This window comes from Carassius auratus, unplaced genomic scaffold (genome assembly GCF_003368295.1).
Source record: "Carassius auratus strain Wakin unplaced genomic scaffold, ASM336829v1 scaf_tig00215906, whole genome shotgun sequence".
Lineage (NCBI taxonomy): Eukaryota > Metazoa > Chordata > Actinopteri > Cypriniformes > Cyprinidae > Carassius > Carassius auratus.
Genome location: NW_020528302.1, coordinates 105,231 through 127,500, shown reverse-complemented (window position 1 = coordinate 127,500; position 22,270 = coordinate 105,231). Strand labels below are relative to the sequence as shown.

The 22,270-nt window shown below is 40.3% G+C and overlaps 4 protein-coding genes across 5 annotated transcripts in view; 3 read left to right on the top strand and 1 right to left on the bottom strand.

Moving 5' to 3' along the window:
• LOC113096277 (ubiquitin carboxyl-terminal hydrolase CYLD-like) overlaps nt 1–1,754 on the top strand; it is an 8,673-nt gene extending 6,919 nt beyond the window's left edge. For both annotated transcript variants that reach the window (XM_026261635.1, XM_026261634.1), the window contains exons 15-16: nt 1,042–1,249; nt 1,400–1,754. In XM_026261635.1, the coding sequence (XP_026117420.1) occupies nt 1,042–1,249; nt 1,400–1,584 (393 nt within the window). In that variant the 3' untranslated portion in view covers nt 1,585–1,754. The remainder of the gene's footprint in view (nt 1–1,041; nt 1,250–1,399) is intronic.
• Nucleotides 1,755–5,183: 3,429 nt separating this feature from the next.
• On the top strand, nt 5,184–15,155 carry LOC113096282 (lysophospholipid acyltransferase LPCAT4-like). The gene is made up of 13 exons (XM_026261646.1): nt 5,184–5,501; nt 6,451–6,814; nt 8,095–8,207; nt 10,739–10,799; nt 11,378–11,436; nt 11,650–11,684; nt 11,757–11,811; nt 11,902–11,984; nt 12,685–12,810; nt 12,924–13,077; nt 13,185–13,277; nt 13,732–13,867; nt 14,631–15,155. The coding sequence occupies exons 1-13, from the start codon at nt 5,421–5,423 to the stop codon at nt 14,822–14,824; spliced, it is 1,554 nt and encodes a 517-aa protein (XP_026117431.1). The 5' UTR covers nt 5,184–5,420; the 3' UTR covers nt 14,825–15,155.
• Nucleotides 15,156–15,162: 7 nt separating this feature from the next.
• On the bottom strand, nt 15,163–20,992 carry LOC113096279 (uncharacterized). Its single transcript, XM_026261638.1, has 6 exons — nt 20,764–20,992; nt 19,619–20,457; nt 16,954–17,082; nt 16,728–16,801; nt 16,340–16,539; nt 15,163–16,268 (listed from the first exon to the last, which is right to left on the bottom strand). The coding sequence occupies exons 2-6, from the start codon at nt 20,437–20,439 to the stop codon at nt 15,240–15,242; spliced, it is 2,253 nt and encodes a 750-aa protein (XP_026117423.1). The 5' UTR covers nt 20,440–20,457; nt 20,764–20,992; the 3' UTR covers nt 15,163–15,239.
• A 138-nt stretch (nt 20,993–21,130) lies between these two features.
• Nucleotides 21,131–22,152, top strand: LOC113096285 (H/ACA ribonucleoprotein complex subunit 3-like). Its single transcript, XM_026261651.1, has 2 exons — nt 21,131–21,332; nt 21,796–22,152. Exons 1-2 carry the CDS (start codon nt 21,279–21,281, stop codon nt 21,934–21,936), a joined length of 195 nt encoding a protein of 64 aa, XP_026117436.1. The 5' UTR covers nt 21,131–21,278; the 3' UTR covers nt 21,937–22,152.
• The last annotated feature ends 118 nt before the right edge of the window (nt 22,153–22,270 follow it).

Sequence of the window (22,270 nt, the reverse complement as noted above, 5' to 3'; positions counted from 1 at the left end):
AAGTAATAAGCAATATTTTAAAATCTATACGATGTTTGATAGGGAGCCAGTGCAGTGTGGACAGGACCGGGCTAATATGGTCATACTTCCTGGTTCTAGTAAGAACTCTTGCTGCTGCATTTTGGACTAGCTGTAGTTTGTTTATTAAGCGTGCAGAACAACCACCCAATAAAACATTACAATAATCTAACCTTGAAGTCATAAATGCATGGATTAACATTTCTGCATTTGACATTGAGAGCATAGGCCGTAATTTAGATATATTTTTGAGATGGAAAAATGCAGTTTTACAAATGCTAGAAACGTGGCTTTCTTAAGGAAAGATTGCGATCAAGTAGCACACCTAGGTTCCTAACTGATGACGAAGAATTGACAGAGCAACCATCAAGTCTTAGACAGTGTTCTAGGTTATTACAAGTAGAGTTTTTAGGTCCTATAATTAACACCTCTGTTTTTTCTGAATTTAGCAGTAAGAAATTACTCGTCATCCAATTTTTTATATCGACTATGCATTTCATTAGTTTTTCAAATTGGTGTGTTTCACCGGGCCGCGAAGAAATATAGAGCTGAGTATCATCAGCATAACAGTGAAAGCTAACACCATGTTTCCTGATGATATCTCCCAAGGGTAACATATAAAGCGTGAAGAGTAGCGGCCCTAGAACTGAGCCTTGAGGTACTCCATACTGCACTTGTGATCGATATGATACATCTTCATTCACTGCTACGAACTGATGGCGGTCATATAAGTACGATTTAAACCATGCTAATGCACTTCCACTGATGCCAACAAAGTGTTCAAGTCTATGCAAAGGAATGTTGTGGTCAATTGTGTCAAACGCAGCACTAAGATCCAATAAAACTAATAGAGAGATACACCCACGATCAGATGATAAGAGCAGATCATTTGTATCTCTAAGGAGAGCAGTCCTCAGTACTATGATACGGTCTAAATCCTGAATCTCACACACACACTCTCTCTCTCACACACACACACACACACACACACACTCACTGTGTCCTGTGTGTGGTCTCTGTCAGGTTCACACACATAAGAAGCGTCAGATGCACCGGCCGGTGGAGGTGCGGGGGCCCCGGGGCTGCTGGGAAGGGCCGGTTCACGGGGCCCGTCAGCTGATGGATCTGTTCGCTGTCACCTGCATCGAGACGAGTCACTACGTGAGCTTCGTCAAACACGGCCCCGGGGCCACGGACTGGCTGTTCTTCGACAGCATGGCCGACCGAGAGGGTAATCTTTCACTAGATAACAAAGGATTATATTCAAATATATCCAGTAATATTCCTTTTTAATTATATTAAATATATTTGTATGTGTCTGTCTCTGTGTGTCTCTCTCTCTCTCTTCTCTCTCTCTCTCTCTCTGTGTGTGTGTGTTCAGGAGGAGAGAACGGTTTTAACGTGCCGCAGGTGCGCTCGTGTCCGGAGGTGGGTGGTTATCTGAGTCTGTCTGTGGATGAAGTGTCTCGTCTGGACGCCTCGTCTCTCAGAGATCCTGTGCGTCGTTTACTGTGTGACTCCTACATGTGTCTGTACCACTGTCCTCAGCTCTCGCTCTACAAATAACACGCGCATACATATATATATATATATCATAACACATCTCACAGCGCAGCACAGGGCAAAGTGTGACTACAAACAGTTATTTTTGAACAGATTTTTAACAGAATGCAGTGTATGCTTGTGTATGTTTACAAATGTAAATGTTTAATTTTATAAAAAGAAACTGAACTGAACTTGTTTTGGTGTGTTTTATTCCTTCTGATGGGCATCAAAATAATAATTTAACTATAAAAGGCAAAAACATTATTATGTCACTTAAATAAAATCAATAATATATTTCTTCTTATTTTTTGGTCTAGTAAAATCAAAAATGTATAAGAAATGTGGATAAAGAAATAGTATAATAAATATTTCGACCAAATTAGTCATTAAATTTTTTAAAGTTATTAATTTGTGTATTTATTGTCTGTTTTTTTTTTATTGCATCACAAGAACAGTAACAACATACACATATAGAGGATCACCACAAATATATCTTCACCAGAGAATCCAGTCTTTAATTGTATACATTGAAATTTACCTTACATTACATTTATTAATTTAGCAGATGCTTTTATCCAAAGCGACTTACAGATGAAGACAGTGGAAGCAATCAAAAACAAGCAATGATATATAAGTGCTATAACAAGTCTCAGTTAGGTTAACACAGTACACGAAGCATGGGTTTTTAACTAATATCATAAATAAAAAGAAAACAGAAAGAGAAAGTGTGAGGGAAGTTGTTTCGGGTCTCGGGGGAATAGTGTACAGTTTCCCACAGCGCCCTCTGCTGTTTTTGGAAAAGGACTTTGCTCCACTGCATTTGTGAGAAGTTTCCTCATAAAAGAAAGGCAAATGAGTCTCACAGTTGTAAAACACTTTGTCCACCTCTGCATTTCTCTCAAACAGAGTCAAGTCAAGTTTTCTCTTTGCAAAGCAGATTGTGTTTATTTGCAAAACACTGGATTTGTTTGATGAATAAAGGCACAGAATCCACTCCATACTCCAGACATCTGTGTTATATATATACACACCGTGATCCAAATTATTATGCAAGTGATATATCAATAGGATTTTTGTTAGTGTGGTTTTTCACATCTTTTTAGATACCTGTCATCGATCTCAGACAGGTTTGGTCAGTAGTTCGCCAGGTAAATGGAAACCCTACGTAAAGAGGTTATTAAGCAAGTCACGGTGAAATATGGTGAGGGAGAAAGATCTTTCTGAAGATGAAATGTATGAAACAATGCAATGTCTTGCAAAAGGCATCACGACAAACAATATTTTGCTAAAAGCAAATAGAGATTATTGAAGTGTCAATAGATTTAGAGCACAGAAGATCTTGGTCAGATGAAGATTTATTAGGGAAGGTTTCTGTCAAATGAGCTGTAATGTAACAGCAGCTGAGCAGCAGATCCTCTCCACGCAGACCGACAGATGTGTTACACCTGCTCAGTGGGTGTGTGTGTGTGTGTGCTCAGTGTGTGTGTGCTCAGTGTGTGTGTGTGCTCAGTGTGTGTAGAAACACATGAAGACTTGTGAATGCTGCAGTACAGTGGACCGTCCAGATCTATGGATTTCTGATGTTGATGAATGACCATCATGTTCCACTGAGACCACCGCCTCCTCACTGGAGCACTGGGACGTCAATATTCATGCCTCAGAATAGTGTTTAGAGAGTGTGTGTGTGTGTGTGTGTGTGTCTGTCTCTCTGTGTGTGTGTGTCTGTCTGTATATGTGTGTGTGTCTGTGTGTGCATGTGTGTGTCTCTCTCTCTCTCTGTGTGTGTGTGTGTCTGTCTGTATATGTGTGTGTGTGTCTGTGTCTCTCTCTCTCTCTCTCTCTGTGTGTGTGTGTGTGTGTCTGTCTGTATATGTGTGTGTCTGTGTGTGTGTGCGTGTCTCTCTCTCTCTCTCTGTGTGTGTGTCTGTCTGTATATGTGTGTGTCTGTGTGTGTGTGTGTCTCTCTCTCTCTCTCTCTGTGTGTGTGTGTCTGTCTGTATATGTGTGTGTGTGTCTGTGTGTCTCTCTCTCTCTCTGTGTGTGTGTGTGTGTCTGTGTGTGTGTGCGTGCGTGTGTCTCTCTCTCTCTCTGTGTGTGTGTGTGTGTCTGTTTGTATATGTGTGTGTCTGTGTGTGTGTGCGTGCGTGTGTCTCTCTCTCTCTCTGTGTGTGTGTGTGTGTCATTTATATATATATATATATATATATATACACACACATTTTATTGTGAAATATGACTCAAATTTTGATTTCATCTATGCAGGTGTGACCGGTGTAATCTGCGTTGTGTTTTTTTTTTCCCTTAGTAACAAGTCGGACATCAGTTGACGGTTCTTCATTTACTGTTAAACACAACACAAGTCTATTACAGTGTGTTTTCGCCCTTGTCTTTTCTCTCCCATGCACAGACAGCGCAGAAAGGGAAGAGGAAATGGTATACAATTTTCATACAAAATTAAACAAGTGACAAAACAACATACCTGTTAAACATAACACAAGTCTATTACAGTGTGTTTTCGCCCTTGTCTTTTCTGTTAAATGGAGGTCAAGTGCAACACAATTAGCACATGCTTCAAGTGCATCGATTCACAGAAAATGGATTAAATTAAGTGAAAATGCAGAAATAATCAAATATGCATGTAAAATAATATTATATATGATTTAAATAGAGTTTTAAAGTATAAAAGTGATTTTTAAAGCAAAGATGAAATTAGATTGATCAGAGCCAATTAGAAACCCACCTCTTCCATGCACAGACAGCGCAGAAAGGGAAGAGGAGGCGCAAAGACAGGAAATTAAAATCAATTCTTCCGTCAGAAATTTAAAGGGGAAAGTGCACACACAGACATACATATTCAGGTATACATTTTGAACAGTTTTTGTGTAATTCTATAAATGAAATGAACATTAATTTCCATACCCGTTACACAGGGAAAAAAATCATGCAAATATGCAAACCTCCACTCTCTGGATGAGGGAGGAGAACGCTTTGAGGAGGTTTACTCTAGATCATCTCTCCACAGAGACTGAAGCTGAGCTGGATTGACCGGTTCAGCCTCGAGTCAGACGTTCCTCTGATCTGACTGATGTTTCTGTGTGTGATCTCATGATGAATGCTGGAAACACGGCCTCCGCCCAGAGAACACGAGCGACAGGTTTGTCCAGATCTCAGAAGCACACCCACGTGTTTGAGTGAGCCTGGAAACATCTCTTCTGGGGTCAGTGACCTCTCAGAGAAACAGCCCTGACCTCGCTGAGAGGAAACCTTCACAGACAGACCTCTCTCGCTTCAACAGGCTGAGGATCTACAGCTTTAACAGATACTCTAACAATATACCTCTCAATAAAGAGACAGGCTCCTCACATGATAAATACTGTGTGCATTAGGCGTTTAAAAATACAGATTCACATATAAATCATGAACACGCTTCTACTGAAAATATTAATATACACCATGTCCCACATTTTTGAGTTAACTTAATTATACACTAATGTTTATTTGTTTGGAAGTGTTTATGGTGATATGATTGTATTTACGCAATGTAATATATAGGGTGTGTTTCAGTGGGCGGGGTCTCGCTGATTGACGGCTGTGTTCTTAAGGGGGCGGGGCTCAGCTCGTAAATCTTCAGGTTCTCCCGGATTCCTGTTCCGTTTACATCTGTGTTTTTATCAGCTGGGTTCGGCTGCGTTTCCCACAAGTACTTCTTAAGCTGATTTTACCATCACCGCGAACCCAACTTTTAATTCACCCATTTATATTGGGATCTTTGCCTTCTTTTGAACACTTTTCCTAGCGCGCGCACGTCCACCAGGCTGAGATTTACCTGTTTACTGACGTTCTCTTCGCCTCAGGTGATGACGATGATGAAGAGGAGCGCGCACACTCCGCATCCGTTCGCGTATGAAGTGAATATAACAACAGCTCAGCGGATTCGGGTAAGATCCTCTCATTCATCCTCGAGCGTTCCTTCGGTGCCACGCGCTCGGGTGCGCGCACAACAGCCGGGATTACCGAAGTTTCAGCCAAACACTTGTCGCTGCCACCAAGGCGACTATTGATACATTGAAACTTAATCCAGCAGTGAACGAACTTAACAGAACTTCACGCTTAAATGTAACGCTTCAATGTAGCGTTTAAATGTAGCATTAAAATTTAGGGCTTGATTGTAACATTTAAATATAGCGAACCGCTTAAATGTAACGCTTTAATGTAACGCTTGAATGTAGTGTAACGCTAATGTAACGTTTAAATGGAGCTGCCCACGTGTTTGATTTTTTTTAAAAATATAAAAAATATAATAAAGATCACATAAGTTATTTGTCAAGTATTTAAGATTGTATTAAAATAAGACCTATTTCTGTTTTAATGTTTTACATCACAGAAATATGTAAACTAGGTCTTGTTTTAGGTTAAACATTGTATTGTGACTTGCAACCAAAATGTAGTGTTGTAAAATCAAATATATTTGTGTTTTCTGTCATCTTGCCCCATTTTAAAGTCCCACATTAACTTCGTATGGGCTTGAGTTGGCAGCTGAATCTGTTGTGTTTGGCTGAAACTGTGGTTACTGTGTTCATTTTCCAGACAAGCTGGCTGTACATTATCCCACTATTAAACGAGTACTTTACCAAATGAATAGATAATTAGAGTTTTACTGTGAGAAGAAACCTCATACACCAGTCTAAACTAATCATGGGCACTTTCAGAAATCAGCTGAACCAGTCTGTAAATGGATTTGTTGCTGGTTTAAATTGGTTTTGAAGCACTAACCTGGTTGAAATCGTGTCTTTCCAGCTCGATCAACCGTCTAGACCAGCTAAGACCGATGTAGACTAGAAGGACATCAGTCTTTCTATCTATTGAAACCTCTTCTTTCTGTCTCAGGGAATCATTCTGGGCGTCGTTCTGTTTCCCGTCCGCATCGCCCTGGCCACCCTCTTCTTCCTGCTCATGTGGCCCATCGCTCGACTGCGATTGGCCGGTCTGTCGGAGGCGGAGAGGGCGGAGCCTGTGCGGGGCTGGCGTCAGTGGCTCTTCCATCACATCATGCTCTTCCTCAGCCGCGCCGTCTTCTTCTTCATGGGCTTCCTGTGGATAAGGGTCAAAGGGCGTCAGGCGGGATTGAAGGAAGCGCCAGTTTTAGTCGTAGCGCCTCACAGTGGTTTCCTGGACATGCTGGTGGTTTGCGCGACTGGTCTGCCGATGGTCGTGTCCCGGTCGGAGAACAGCAGACTCCCCGTCATCGGAGGTGAGGTCGAAGTTACTTAAACAGAAACCCAATCCAGAACCCACTAGGTTTTGGGTTATTGTAAAAAAAGAAGCTCTGTAAGCAGCAAAAGCTTCTGGTTCTTGCACGATTTGTTTATCATGATAATCTTCACCAATTAACACAACTTTTGAAGTAAAAAGGTGAACTAGACCACCAATGTCACCATCACTCTATATTCAGTCTTTAAGAACAATTGATCTAAAATTGTGTGTGTGTGTGTGTGTGTGTGTGTTTACTGCTCCGGGTGTGTGTTCAAGGTGTGTTCACTTCTTACCGCTGTGTGTGTGTCCACTTGGATGGGTTAAATGCAGAGAACCAATTCCGAGAATGGGTGACCATACTTGGGGAAATGTCACCACTTTAATTGGAGCAGAAAATCTTAAATTCATAAAGTCATGGCATTAAGTGTTGCATACACACACATCGTTTTCCATTACCAATATCAACTCCCTTCAGTCAAGATATATTTAGAGGCAAAATGAACATATGAGGTAATGTTTTCTGAGAAACTGAACTGAAACAAGTGAGTTTATGCTTAAAACAAATGTCAAATGAGAATTACGACTTTTCTCTCTTATTCAAGTTGATTTTTCGGAGTCCATTGGCAGATATGTTTTAATCAAACTTGCTTAATTTCTCTGTAAACAAAACTTATTTTTACAACGTTTTTGAGATCTGTTGGAAGTTGTGCTTTCAAACTTTGAAGCATCATTCGAGACCTTCACTTTTAGAGACAATAGTGAGGTATTGTGTTCCATTCAGTTTAATCCTTACATGTACTAGTTTACTCAGTTTTACCTTCATCAAACCTGTAAAGATCCTGAAGACAAGAAAATCACAATCTCACTGATGGATTTAACGATGTAGAAGCAAACATGAAAATATCTTGAACTTGTGTTCAGCACAGACCTTATTTCAGGCGTTTAACAACCAACCCATTAAAATAAAACCCATTGACTTCAGGAAGGTGAAAGCAGAACGTGCTAAAGTTCAACTCGTTTCCAGGTTCTGGCCAACAAAAGTAGATCATCTCTGCTGCGCTTTATAGTCGCTTTGCCAGAGATTAAGAAAAGAACAAAAATAATTCAGTTTGAACATTAATCAATAAAAATCCTTCTGTAAGTCTGTTTGTGTTTTTAAGGAACGTCTGCTAAATGAGTAAATGTAAATATCTCTGTGTTTTACCATTTGGTCAAACTCTGTTCACAAACGATCCAAACCCAGGCTCTAATGACTCCCTGCTGATCTGTGTGTTCCAGCGCTGCTAGAGTTCAATCAATCTGTGTTAGTGAGTCGAAAAGATCCTGAATCCAGGAAGAAATGTGTGTCTCAGATCTGTGAGAGAGTCAAGTCTGACGGCCACTGGCCTCAGGTAAACACACACACACACACACACACACACACACACACACACGGTCACTTGCTCGATCACTCACTCACACATTCACTCACTCACTCACTCGCTTGTTCTCACACTCAGTGGCTCACTCGCTCACTCACACACTCACCTGCTCACTCAGTCACACTCTCGCTCACACATTCACTCTCTCACTCACATGCTAGCTTGCATGCTCACTTAGTCGCTCACACTTGCTCTTTTGCCCTCGTGCAATTGCTCACTCACAAACTAGCTCGCTCTCCCCCTCTCTCGCTCACTCATGCTTGCTCTCTCGCTCACTCTCACGTACGCTCTCACACTCTTGCACGCTCGCTTTCACTCTCTCTTGCTCACTCTCACATTCGCTTTGCACACACTTGCTCACTAACATGTTCTCTCACACTCTTGCACACTCGCTCTCTTGCTCACTCTCACACTCGCTCTCTTGCTCACTCTCACACACACCTGTTCATTAACATGTTCGCTCACTCACGCTTGCTCACTCACACTCTTGCACGCTCACTCTCACTCGCTCACTCACACTCGCTCACTCACACTCGCTCTCTCACACACACTTGTTCATTAACATGTTCGCTCACTCACGCTTGCTCACTCACACTCTTGCTCTCTCGCTCACTCTCGCACACACTTGCTCACTAACATGTTCTCTCACACTCTTGCACGCTCGCTCTTGCTCACTCTCACACTCGCTCTCTTGCTCACTCTCACACACACCTGTTCATTAACATGTTCGCTCACTCACGCTTGCTCACTCACACTCTTGCACGCTCACTCTCACTCGCTCACTCACACTCGCTCTCTCGCACACACTTGCTCACTAACATGTTCGCTCACTCGCGATTGCTCACTCACACCAGTGTTAATTTTGACGCAAAATTTTAATTTAGTTTTAGTCTTAGTCTTTTGACTATAATTCTTTTTAGTTTTAGTCATCTGATTTGTTTTAATTTTAGTCTTATTTTAGTCGACTAAAATTGCTTGGTATTTTAGTTGACTAAAATAAGACTAAAATCAATAACAGATTTACTAGACAATTTTTTACAGCTGGTATAGGAAACAAACAATATATAAAACACAAATTCAACTTTATTTCAACACAACTGTGTCTTTATTTCGATTCAAAAGCTTTTATGCAGCAACAAACACTGTCATGATAATGTAAACCATAACTAGCTGCCAATTGACCATCAATAAAAGAAAAATAAAGTTAGGTCCAGGACCTTAAAGCTTACAGCTGAGCTGAACAAGGAGTGCATACATTTAAAGTAAATATTTAATAAGTTGGGTAGATAAAAAAAGTAACAAGATTTTATAAGGTATTCATTTGTCTAGCAATATTGTATGTTTTAAATACTACAATATTGCTAGATTAGTATGTATAATGATAGGATGTGAACATTCACGTTTCACATGACTAATATAGAAATATTTGTGATATTGTCAACAAGTAGAACATTATAAAATATACTAAACATTAGTATTAATCAAATGTATGTATCATAATATTACGTATTAGCATCTAACTTGAAGAAGGGGCTATTTTACAGTACTTTTCAGTTCGTAATATTTAATGCTACAACATCCTATGCACTGCAGTCTTCCAATTTTGCTTAGCTCAATAAACAAAAGAACATCGTTGTGAAATTACATTTGAGAAAATGTCTGGGTGGCTCGTCTGTAAATGTCTTTTCAAATTGGTTGTGTTCTTGCCACGAATGAGCGCTCTGCGTGCTTTACAGTTTGTTATGTTTTGTTCGTCGTCAAACGTGAAGTGAGCTGTGGACATTTTGTCGCTCTTTTAGACATCACCTCTTCGAATGCCGTCTTCCCGGGAGCTCATAAAAACTGAAAACCTTCGCTTCACGTCTCAATAATTCAGGCTCGGATTGGTTCTCTTCTCTCATGCAGTCTCGCCTGTTATGTTTTGCCGGTTCTTTTGCTCATTCCTCGCATCTCTCCCGTCTGCTGATTTGATTTTCGTCACAGTCTATTTTCGTCTCGTCCTTTATTCCTTGACGATAATGTCAATCAATTTAGTCATAGTTTTAGTCTCCATCAGTGCCTTCTTTTTTAGTTTTCGTTTCGTTTTCGTCCGCACAAATATATTCGTGACGAAAATGACGAAAATATTTAGTCAACGAAATTAACACTGACTCACACTCTTGCACGCTCGCTCTCACTCTCTCTTGCTCACTCGCACACTTGCTCACTAACATGTTCATTCACTCTCACGCTTGCTCGCTCACACTCTTGCACGCTCGCTTGCTCGCTCACTCTCTGGTACACACTTGCTTGCTAGTAATAGCTCATACGCTTGCTCACTCTCTCATGCTTGCCTGCTCGCTCTCACGCTCGCCAGACCACTCTCTCTCGCACACACTTGCTCACTAAAATGCTTGTTCACGCACTCTCATGCTCACTCATTTATTTGTCTGACTCGTGTCAGCTGGTGTGTCACTTCCTGTTGGGTTTGATCTCATCTTCTGCTTCATTTCTCTCTGCAGATGCTCATGTTTCCAGAAGGAACAACGACTAACGGCAGAGCTCTGATCAAATTCAAACCCGGTACGACACACTCACACAGGCTCTGTTCGTAAACCTAGAGAGCTCCCTTTGTTGCTTTTAACATTTATCATTTTAAGAATAATTTATTAAGAATGCATTAAATTGATCAAAAGTGTCAGTAAAGATTTATAATGTTACATAAGATTTCCATTTCAAATAAATGTTCATTTGAACTTTCTATTCATCTGTGAATCCTGAAAAATAAAATGCATCAGTTTCCACAAAATGATTGAGCAGCACAATGTGTTCAACACTGATAATAATCAGTAATGTTTCTCGAGCAGTAAATCATCATATTATTCTGATTTCTGAAGATCATGTGACACTGAAGACTGGAGGAATGATGCTGAAAATACAGCGGAGCATCACAGAAATACATTACACTTTAACACAGATTCACACAGAAAACAGCTGCTTTACATTAGAGTAATCTTTAAAATATTTTACTGTGAATACAATTAGTTTTTCTTATCAAACAGTTGCAGCTCTGAGCAAAAGAGACTTTTTTCAGAGTGTTTTTTTTAATCATGCTCCTCTCTATAGCTATATACTAACTAACCCCAGTAATCTCTGGACAGGAGCGTTTCTGGCCGGTGTTCCCGTTCAGCCCGTCCTGCTGCACTATCCCGGTGAACCGGTGAGTCTGGGAACAGTAAATGCATCTGACCGCGCCTGCGGCTAAAATGATCTGCGTTTGTGTAACGGAAACCACTGGATGACTAAATATGAGCAGGACCGTGAGACCCGGAGATCTTCTGAACACAAAAGCGCACAAGACTAATAGAGCAGTAAAATGACTCTGAAGCACTTCCTTTATGCATGACTTCTAACATGAACCATCTGTTTGCAGGACACTGTTCGCTGGACCTGGAAAGGACTGACGTGGTGAGTAGTTTATGTGCTGTTCTTAACACCGTAATCGATCCGAATAAATCATTCTAATCTATCTGTCTGTAGGCTGGGCACTCTGTGGCACACCACCTCGCAGATCTACACCAGCGTTACTGTGGAGGTGGGTGGGCTTCATTTGATTGACATGAGTCCGAGCCAATCATCATTAGAGTCTGGCTCAGTAATCCTCCTTTGCTCTGATTGGTTGTAGTTCCTGCCCGTCTACACGCCGTCACAGGAGGAGAAGCAGAACCCGGACTTATACGCCGAAAACGTACAGAAACTCATGGCCAAGTACGTCATACGCCGACTGCTGTCTATATAGGCTGATCCCTACATAGACTGCATCAGAAACTAGGATGGCAATGATTTCCAGACAGCGACAGTGTTATTTCAGTGCAGCTCGTCATCCTCTTACCAACAACACTTCTTCAGTAAATGCGCTGCATAGACACTAGATGTAATGGTGCTTTCATAATGGGATTATTTAGCAACATTTTATCAATTATTTTCGGTATTGATTTGAAATGTGTATAATCCAGATTTGTCTTGCTTCGTTTGCCATCATTACCTTTAAATTGCATCGACATAAGGGTGGCATAAACAACGATTTTACATAACGATTATTTTATTATTGGTACTATTATATTATTTACTGATGTATTGAATGAGCTCTTGTTCAACTATATATTCAACCAATTTTGTAATGGGTGTAGTAATTTAATGTGAAATTAATATTTTATGTAATTTTATTTTTGTTCGTTTTTGTAGTCTTTGTGATTTAAAAAAACATCTAGCTTTTTCAACTACTGTGCAGCTATATATCAAAGAGTTATTTTGAATAGTTTAATTTAACTGTAACAACGCTGGATTGGGCCTGGTTACTGGTTAAATACAAGTTCATCCACCTAGAAAAATAATGATTTAGCCTAATTAGCATCTGAAATGGCACACTGTAATTAATGTTCAGTATTAACATGTTAATGTCTGGTAGAGCTCTGCGTGTTCCTGCCACTGATTATGTGATGGAGGGTCGATTTCCTGTTCAGAAGCTGGGAAACCTCTCACTTCCCCTGGAGCCTCCGGCGCAGGAAACACTCAGACTGCTCCGCGAACACAGGTGTGTGTGTGTGTGTGTGTGTGTGTGAGAAACACTCAAACTGCTCCGTGAACGTGTGTGTGTGTGTGTGCTCTCCACCCGTTCGTCTCACACTCATTCGTTCTCATCTGCAGTCTCACGATCGCTCACGTGGAGAGCGTGATGAACCGTGTGATTGACAGCTGTCACTCAGGTCAGAGCACCATAGTAACGGCCGATCACCTGACCACTCTTCTGGGGCTCAAGGACAGAAAGACAGCGGTGAAGATCTGCTCTCTTTACTCAAAGGTACTGCAGTGTGAGAGTTCAAGCGTTCGTCTGTCATCATTCATTAACCTCGAGAGGAACACGTATATGTGTAACGTGTGTGTGTGTGTGTGTGTGTGTGTTTGCAGGATGATACGGTGGATCTGAGGCAGGTTTGTCTGAGTGTTTCTGCCGTTTCTGGGTTCAGGAGTCTGGAGTCTCTCATACATACTGCGTTCACGGTGAGTGTGTGTGTGTGTGTGCATCCACGGGTGTGCCATGTTATAAACTCATATATCATGCAAGTTGTTTGCTCTGACTGAGGTGTCGTCATACATGATTTTCTGACTGGTTTTACACTGTGTTATAAGGAAGTGCTGGGAAATATTTACAGATCTGAAGTGAACATAAAATGAGTAACATTCTGCATAAGTGCGATTATCAATCAGTAATTATATTCATACGTGTTCAAGAGTCAAGCGCGGCACGGTGTTCATTTACACATGAGCCACTCATCATAACAATATCCATGAGTAAATGCTGCTAAAACTTTATATATAATTTAAATGTAATGTACACACACATTATACAGATGCACACTCCGTCTCATCGCCTTCTCATTCATTCACCATGTTTTGTAAACCCAGCTGGTTTAAAAGAGATTAATCAAGATTTGGTGTGTGTGTCTGTTGTCAGTGGTATGACTCTGACCAGGACGGGCTGCTGAGCGCAGGTGATCTCTCTGACCTGATGGGGGCGCTGGTGGGCATCCCTCAGTACGGGGGGGCAGAGATGTACACTGCACTGACCTCCAGGGGACCACCCACTGAAGGTAAAAATCACTGCGTTTGCTCGGCTGAGCTGATAATGCTCATATTTAGGGATGCACCATATTATCGGCCGATAATGGCTTAACGTTTAGATATCGGCATCATCCCAATGTGAGAAATAACGCCGATAAGAGGAATACGTTAACTCGCGTGTGCTCAGGATGTGCTAGCACTTGGATCACGTCAGCAGTGAGGCTCATTCTTGAAGCAAACTTTTAATCTGTGAAAGCACGTACAGCATGACGTTCGGTGTGTGATCGTAAAAACACAGCCTCATAACGCCCGTTCAGTAACGTTTTAATCTGTAGCAGTAATTGATGTCGTAAAATGAGTATTTTAATTTAAAGGTCAGAAAGCAAATGTTGCATGGGGGAAAAAAATCACCCAAATTAACCACTTAAATTCTTTTCAGGATTTTTTCTTTAGACCATCTATGAAATAAAATAAAATGTTAGGGTTAACACTGCATCTTTCTTGGGGGGAAAAAAATAGTGATTTGATGTATAGTTTATTTATAGTTATTTTCAAAGCGTCACTGTACTGTCAAAAAAAAAAAGTTAATTTTTTTTATTTTTAAAAACACACCAAAATTAAAAAACATTTAGCTTATTTCTGCACAGGAGAGACTTAGTGTTGTTTCCTAACAAAGGAAATATATCGGTATCGGCCAAAAAGTTTTTAAAAATATCGGCAAAAATCCAATATCGTGCATCCCTTCTCATATTGAAGTGTTATGCTAATCAGATACATATTGATCTCCTAAAGCTTCTCTGCAAGACTTCCTGAAGACGCATCCAGTTTATCGGAAAGTCCTCAGCGAGTATCTCCACTCCAGCAGACTTGCAGACGGAAATCACAACGGCATTCCCAACGGGAAAAACAACAACAACGGGATTTATAATGGTTTCGGAGCGGGCAGCGGGACGTCCCACCAAGCATTTACTGGGACGGCCGTCTGAAGTCTTAGTACTCGAGTGCAAGAGAATATCGTTGAGGTTACGTTTACATGATGTCTTTCTTGTGTCTTATTCTTAATTTTGTCCTGTTTTGATGTGAGTGGAATGAAACTGTGAGGATATACCACTAATTAATGTGCCTTGGAACGAACACCTTTATATGTATATATTTTATCATGAAGTCTGAAGGATTGGTTTGTGTATTTAAAAGTGTATATTTTTGTCATTTTAAGCTTTGTATATTGGAAAGACCGAAGGTGTGCTATTCTGCCGAAGTGTCATATTTTATACTTTAATATATTAACGTTATTTAATAAAGACGTGATGCTTCCTGTGCTTTGTTTTTATGGTTTATTATGCCTCAAGTGGTCAATTCATCCACCTTTTCTGAAACGTTTGGTCTGGTCTGCGTCAGAAATCAGCACGGTCCTCTTCGACCGATAAGTTTAGCTGTTTTTCTGGACGTTGTTGTTCGCTGCTCTTGTCTGATGGTTTTTAATCTCTCACATTCCTCCACCAAATGTTGTCCCCTAGTTTTCCTGATCTGTGCATCATGTTTGTGTAAGTTCCCACTTCCCATTGCTGAGGACCTCGTCTCGGTTATGTTCACACGCTGCTGGATTTCTACTCTTTTCACCATTATTTTTGAATCCGTTTTTTGCGCTCGAGCTCTGCGTTTCATGACTGATTTCCTTTGAGTCCTTCTACATCCGTTTTCAGCAGTTTTTAACCTCTTTTTGTCTTTATCGTCCAATTTAGGCTTCTGTCTTTTGTGTTTTTTATTTTCGTGTACATAATTTTCCTCAATGTTGGACAATGTCTGTTTGGAACAAACACTTCTCGTTCTCTGGGACTTGATGGGAGTTTCTGAATCCATGTTATTCTTGTCTTTTATACGTCCTACATGCATACATTCCTCCGTCTTTTGTCCAACTACCATGTTTACCTCTCCGCGGTGCTCATTCACAGGGGTTTCTGGTGGTTCTGGGTCATTTTTAGGGAATGCTGCATGATGGGAATTGTAGTTCTGAAGACTGAAGCAGTTGGGTTGAGTGGCGTAATCAAGTTCAGCAACAGACAAAGTCTCGTCTTTTTGGTTTCCGTCAACTTCTGGACCAAAGTTGTGAAGATCAGGATGAGGAGTGTCTTGGACTGAAGCGTTTGGATCCGTTCGAGCACTTAGGCCCTCGGGGTCCGCTAGCAGAGGTTGAGCTAACGTTTGAAACACATTGGTGTTATCCTGAAATGGCACTAATACGTTCTCCGTCATGTGATGTGTGCTGTCCGAGGTGCTGAAATCCTTCTGGACGGCGGACGGAGACACAATCTGATCTTCAGAGATCCAATCGGAGCAGCCAGCGACTGGCTCGGGAATCATCCCGGGAAGTGTGTCCTGGGAATCCTCTGTGGAGAGCAGAGAGCTGATGTAGTCCATGTCCAAACCAGCCTGAAAGAGAGAAACACACTTTAAAACCGGACTCCAGGGCCACACCATTCATTCATGAGACTGAATTAGACCTCAGTCGTATCGCCGAGCAGCTGGTTGATGAACAGCGCACACATATCCTCGTCTTCAGCTGCTGTGACCTCTGACCCATCGCTGACCTTTGACTCCAGAGCGTCCATGAGCTGTGAGTACTCGGCCAGCGCACCCTCGGCGAGCTCCTGGACGCCCTTTTTCGATCTTTTCCCTGTTTTCTTCTCCTCCGGGTGTTGACCTGAAGACAGACAGATCTCTGGTCATGTGACGAGACTCTTTATTTGAATCATAGACTAAGTTTAGCTTTGAATGTAAAATATTTTTTCATATTGTTTAATTAAATAAACAATTATGCATGTACCGAAGTCTTTCAAATATGACGCCTAGGAGCAAAAGTTAATCTTGACCCGTTCAAATAATGCTGACCTCTGTGTTTGTCTGTTTGAGGAGCTGTTGGATCTCTGTTGGCGCTCTTGTCCTGTTTTTCCATCTCGGTGAACCTACAGAAGTATACCAGATAAACTCCCAAAATTCAGAAGATTTGCACTTTATCCACCATTTCTACAATTTAAGATGGCATCAGATTAATTCAGTTACTGTATAATAATTCATTTGGGTTTCAGAAGTGTGCAGTGTTAGTTTCTCAGCTCACGTCCTGGCAGTGTTGTAGTGTGTCTGGCGTTCAGAGACGGAGATGTTGTTCCAGTCCTGCAGGGCTGTGTTCACGGCGGCAGAGAACGACAGATCTGGACGGAGAGCGGAGAGAGAGGGAAGCACACGTCTGGGAGGAAGAGAACAACACCAAACTGATTTGAGCAAATAAGAAAAAATCTCCTCAAACAAGAAATAAAATGAATGAATTATATGCAAACACTTAAAAACAAAATAGCCTGAATAATGAAATATGTAACAAATAATCAATGCATGCATACACATTTATACCTTTATTAAATAATAGTGCAGTTAAATTATTAATTGCATCCAAAATAAGTTTTAATGATTTATGCATGTTGTATATATTTATTTTGCATATATAAACACGCACACATGCATATGTATTTTCAAATAATACTTTTTAGAAATATATTTAATATATAAAAATATACATACATGCATGTGTGTGTATTTATACAGTATTGTTCAAAATAATAGCAGTACAATGTGACTAACCAGAATAATCAAGGTTTTTAGTATATTTTTTATTGCTACGTGGCAAACAAGTTACCAGTAGGTTCAGTAGATTGTCAGAAAACAAACAAGACCCAGCATTCATGATATGCACGCTCTTAAGGCTGTGCAATTGGGCAATTAGTTGAAAGGGGTGTGTTCAAAAAAATAGCAGTGTCTACCTTTGACTGTACAAACTCAAAACTATTTTGTACAAACATTTTTTTTTTCTGGGATTTAGCAATCCTGTGAATCTCTAAACTAATATTTAGTTGTATGACCACAGTTTTTTAAAACTGCTTGACATCTGTGTGGCATGGAGTCAACCAACTTGTGGCACCTCTCAGCTGTTATTCCACTCCATGATTCTTTAACAACATTCCACAATTCATTCACATTTCTTGGTTTTGCTTCAGAAACAGCATTTTTGATATCACCCCACAAGTTCTCAATTGGATTAAGGTCTGGAGATTGTGCTGGCCACTCCATAACATTAATTTTGTTGGTTTGGAACCAAGACTTTGCCCGTTTACTAGTGTGTTTTGGGTCATTGTCTTGTTGAAACAACCATTTCAAGGGCATGTCCTCTTCAGCATAGGGCAACATGACCTCTTCAAGTATTTTAACATATGCAAACTGATCCATGATCCCTGGTATGCGATAAATAGGCCCAACACCATAGTAGGAGAAACATGCCCATATCATGATGCTTGCACCTCCATGCTTCACTGTCTTCACTGTGTACTGTGGCTTGAATTCAGAGTTTGGGGGTCGTCTCACAAACTACCTGTGGCCCTTGGACCCAAAAAGAACAATTTTACTCTCATCAGTCCACAAAATGTTCCTCCATTTCTCTTTAGGCCAGTTGATGTGTTCTTTGGCAAATTGTAACCTCTTCTGCACATGCCTTTTTTTTAACAGAGGGACTTTGCGGGGGATTCTTGAAAATAGATTAGCTTCACACAGACGTCTTCTAACTGTCACAGTACTTACAGGTAACTCCAGACTGTCTTTGATCTTCCTGGAGGTGATCATTGGCTGAGCCTTTGCCATTCTGGTTATTCTTCTATCCATTTTGATGGTTGTCTTCCGTTTTCTTCCACGTCTCTCTGGTTTTGCTCTCCATTTTAAGGCATTGGAGATCATTTTAGCTGAACAGCCTATCATTTTTTGCACCTCTTTATAGGTTTTCCCCTCTCTAATCAACTTTTTAATCAAAGTACGCTGTTCTTCTGAACAATGTCTTGAACGACCCATTTTCCTCAGCTTTCAAATGCATGTTCAACAAGTGTTGGCTTCATCCTTAAATAGGGGCCACCTGATTCACACCTGTTTCTTCACAAAATTGATGACCTCAGTGATTGAATGCCACACTGCTATTTTTTTGAACACACCCCTTTCAACTAATTCAACTAATTGCCCAATTGCACAGCCTTAAGAGCGTGCATATCATGAATGCTGGGTCTCATTTGTTTTCTGAGAATCTACTGAACCTACTGGTAACTTGTTTGCCACGTAGCAATAAAAAAATATACGAAAAACTTTGATTATTCTGGTTAGTCACATTGTACTGCTATTATTTTGAACAATACTGTATATACATTAATATACATTGAATGCACATTTAAATTACATATATCATGTAAAAAATACATTTATTTTAGATTGCAATTAATCGTTTGACAGCACTAATACATACACATAAACATTTATTATCAAATAAATACAACATAGTGAACGATTAAAAAAAAATAAGGGTGTTAGAAAATTTATTTAAAATGCATGTTAATAAGATCCTAAAATAAATATAATTAATCAAAAATATGAGTAAATAATAAACCAGTAGAAATAGAATGAATTGGAGGAATCATGAGCAAAATGTTAAAAAGTAAATGTGTGTTTTTATAATATACTAAATGTATGAAATTCTAACGAATAGTGTAACAAAGAAGAAATAATACAATGTTAAATAATATTTCCTTTAAGTGCCGGCACTTTCATCATTTTAGTGTATGAACATTGCAATATGTGTATGTGTGTGTGTGTGTGTGTGTTTGTGTACTTGTTTTTCTATTCTGGTGGGGACTTAAACCTGAATACACACAGACTCGTGTGTGTGTGTGTGTGTGTGTGTGTGTGTGTGTGCTCACGTGAAGAAGCAGGCCAGAGCGTCTGCGTCTGATCTCCTGGAGCAGAAGAGTCTGGTGGTCTCCCGGAGTCTCTGCCAGCGTCTGAAGCGCTCCTGAACCTCTCCATCCGTCCGGATCGTCTGCAGGTGTGGAGCGGGAGCAGAGTAAACCTTCAGACGTGCTCCAAACACTCGAGAGGAGCAGCAGGGGTCTTCACAGGCCACCAGAGCCGTGAGGCTTGCTCTACACGGCTGAGGAGTGAAGACGGCGCAGAAGGGACCGGGACGAGCCACTGAAGCATTACTGACAATATGAGGCACCAAAACTGGCCACGAAGGGTTAAAATGAGGCATCATGTGAGGATAGACACGAGGTATGTGAAAAGAAGGGTTAATATCTGTAAAAAGAGCTACTGGTTTGATATTTAAAGGAGAAGCGGTCTGCTGATGGACTGGTGGAGGGACATGAAGACGGTTTGGAGGACGGCTGGTGTTATTGACGTGAGCTGGAGATGAGAAGAACGAGGGTCCGGGATCTTCAAATGTTGGCTGAAAGCCTTGATGGAGCTGAGATGAGCCGGCAGACGTCTGAGAAGTGTCCCCCAGCTTCCTGTGAGCAGCAGCAGATGTTTCTGGCAGAAGACCCAGTAGAGCTGGAGTCTGATCGTCACCAGACTCTGTGTTTGTCTCTTCTGGGTTCAGATGTGATAGTACTGCCTCGCCGGCTTCAGGAAGAGTCTGCCAGCGCTCTGGGGACTCTTGATGGATGTTTGAGTGTGAAAGAGAAGAAAACGCTTGTTCAGGTGCAGACTGGTCACCACACAGCGGATGAAGGTTCTCCATCTAAACACAGAAAGTGTTCTGAAACAAACAAAAACATTTTTATTTGTACTGTAGCTCGTTTACAATTGGTATCATATTAGTTTTATTTCAGTCTTTAATTCTTGCACATACTCAGTCAATAATATTAACCCAAAACATATCAAGGAATCATATCAAGAATTTTTTACATTTGAGTTATATATACATATATATATGTATATGAAAAAAAAACTGACATTGAAGTTTAAATTGACTTTTCTAGTTTTATGAGAAACCAACGGAATACAAATTATTATTATTTTTTTTTTTTTTATTTTTTTTTTTGTTATATTTATCAGAATATACCTGAAGTATGAAGTTGACTGGAGTTCACACAAAAGCTGAACCGAGAGAGTTGTAGAGGATCTGATTGGGAAACAGTGAACGGCTGAAGAACTGCTTCGTTTCTAAAGTGAAAGTGAGGAGAGAGACATTTACACACATATCCTCGCTGCTCAAACAGATTTAAACTGCACACTTTTTTAAAAACAAACACACTTAGAAAAACAATGAACGAATCCATATTACAAAACATTTTATACTATGATAAATAAATAGTGTTATTAATAAGTAACACTATTTATTGACATCAAGAATTAGTACTGTTATTTATAAAATCGTACAGTAGGCGGCAGACCTTTAAAAAAAAAACTCAGTTTCCCGTCGTCCTCTGCGCCGCGGTGGCCCGCACTTCCGGTTTGTTCTGGAGTCGTTCGAACACGTGTGTGGTTTAATCCGCTCTGAATATAAACCTGTTTTCAGCTGTGATCTCGGAGAAATAACCCGATCGAGTGTGTGATCGTGACTGTGGAGGGTTCATCATGTTCCTGCAGTATTATCTGAGCGAGAGCGGAGACAGGGTTTATACTCTGAAGGTGAGTCCGAGTGTTTGCTCTTACAGCGGAATACACACTTAATGTAGCAGGTGTCCTAAACATCGCATTCCATTGAGAAAACTGTGTTCTAGCGATAGCTGATGTCTAAAATATGTTTGTTAATGTGTAAATGGGGCTTCGGCTGATATAACCCTTGAGTTGGTTCCCGGAGCGTTAGTTTATGGTTCTCTGAATGTTCTTACTCGGTTCTCCACAAAATAACCAGATGGGCACGTACGGTGTTTGCTGAGATGATTCTGAATGATTACCACAGTAATTTACCATTGATCTTTACGCAATAATTAATAATATTAGAGCCATAATACAAAAAATATATTTTTTTTCCTGTACATTTTTTCAAAACACTTGATGATGCTATGATACTCTTTGTATTATTTATTGTATGCTATCAGGTATATGAAATTTAAGATGGTATAAATAATTTCTGTGTGTCCTTCCGCAGAAACTGGACCCAAGCGGTCAGCCCACCAGCTCGGCCCATCCGGCACGCTTTTCACCGGACGACAAGTTCTCCAGACACAGAGTGACCATCAAGAAACGCTTCGGCTTGCTGCTGACACAACAGCCACGACCCGTGCTCTAACGGACTGACCCTCAGTGCTCCGAGACCACCATCAGTGGACTTCATGACATCTTCACCTTTTTTTTTTTTTTTTTTATTGAATATTGTGAAGATTTTTTTTTTTACTAAAAGTATGCCTTTTTTGTTGTTTACATTCTCTTTTCTTTAAATGTTCATTCATTTTAGTTACATGTGAATTAATCTTCATATGGAATAAAATATAATTAGTGATTTGTATATTTGTGTTCCAAATTTTTTTATGTTTTTCTTTTTTAATGTTAACAATTCCATTTAAATAATAATACTAATTAAAAATGAAACGCTAGTAATAACAGTATGATGCTGCGAACTACAT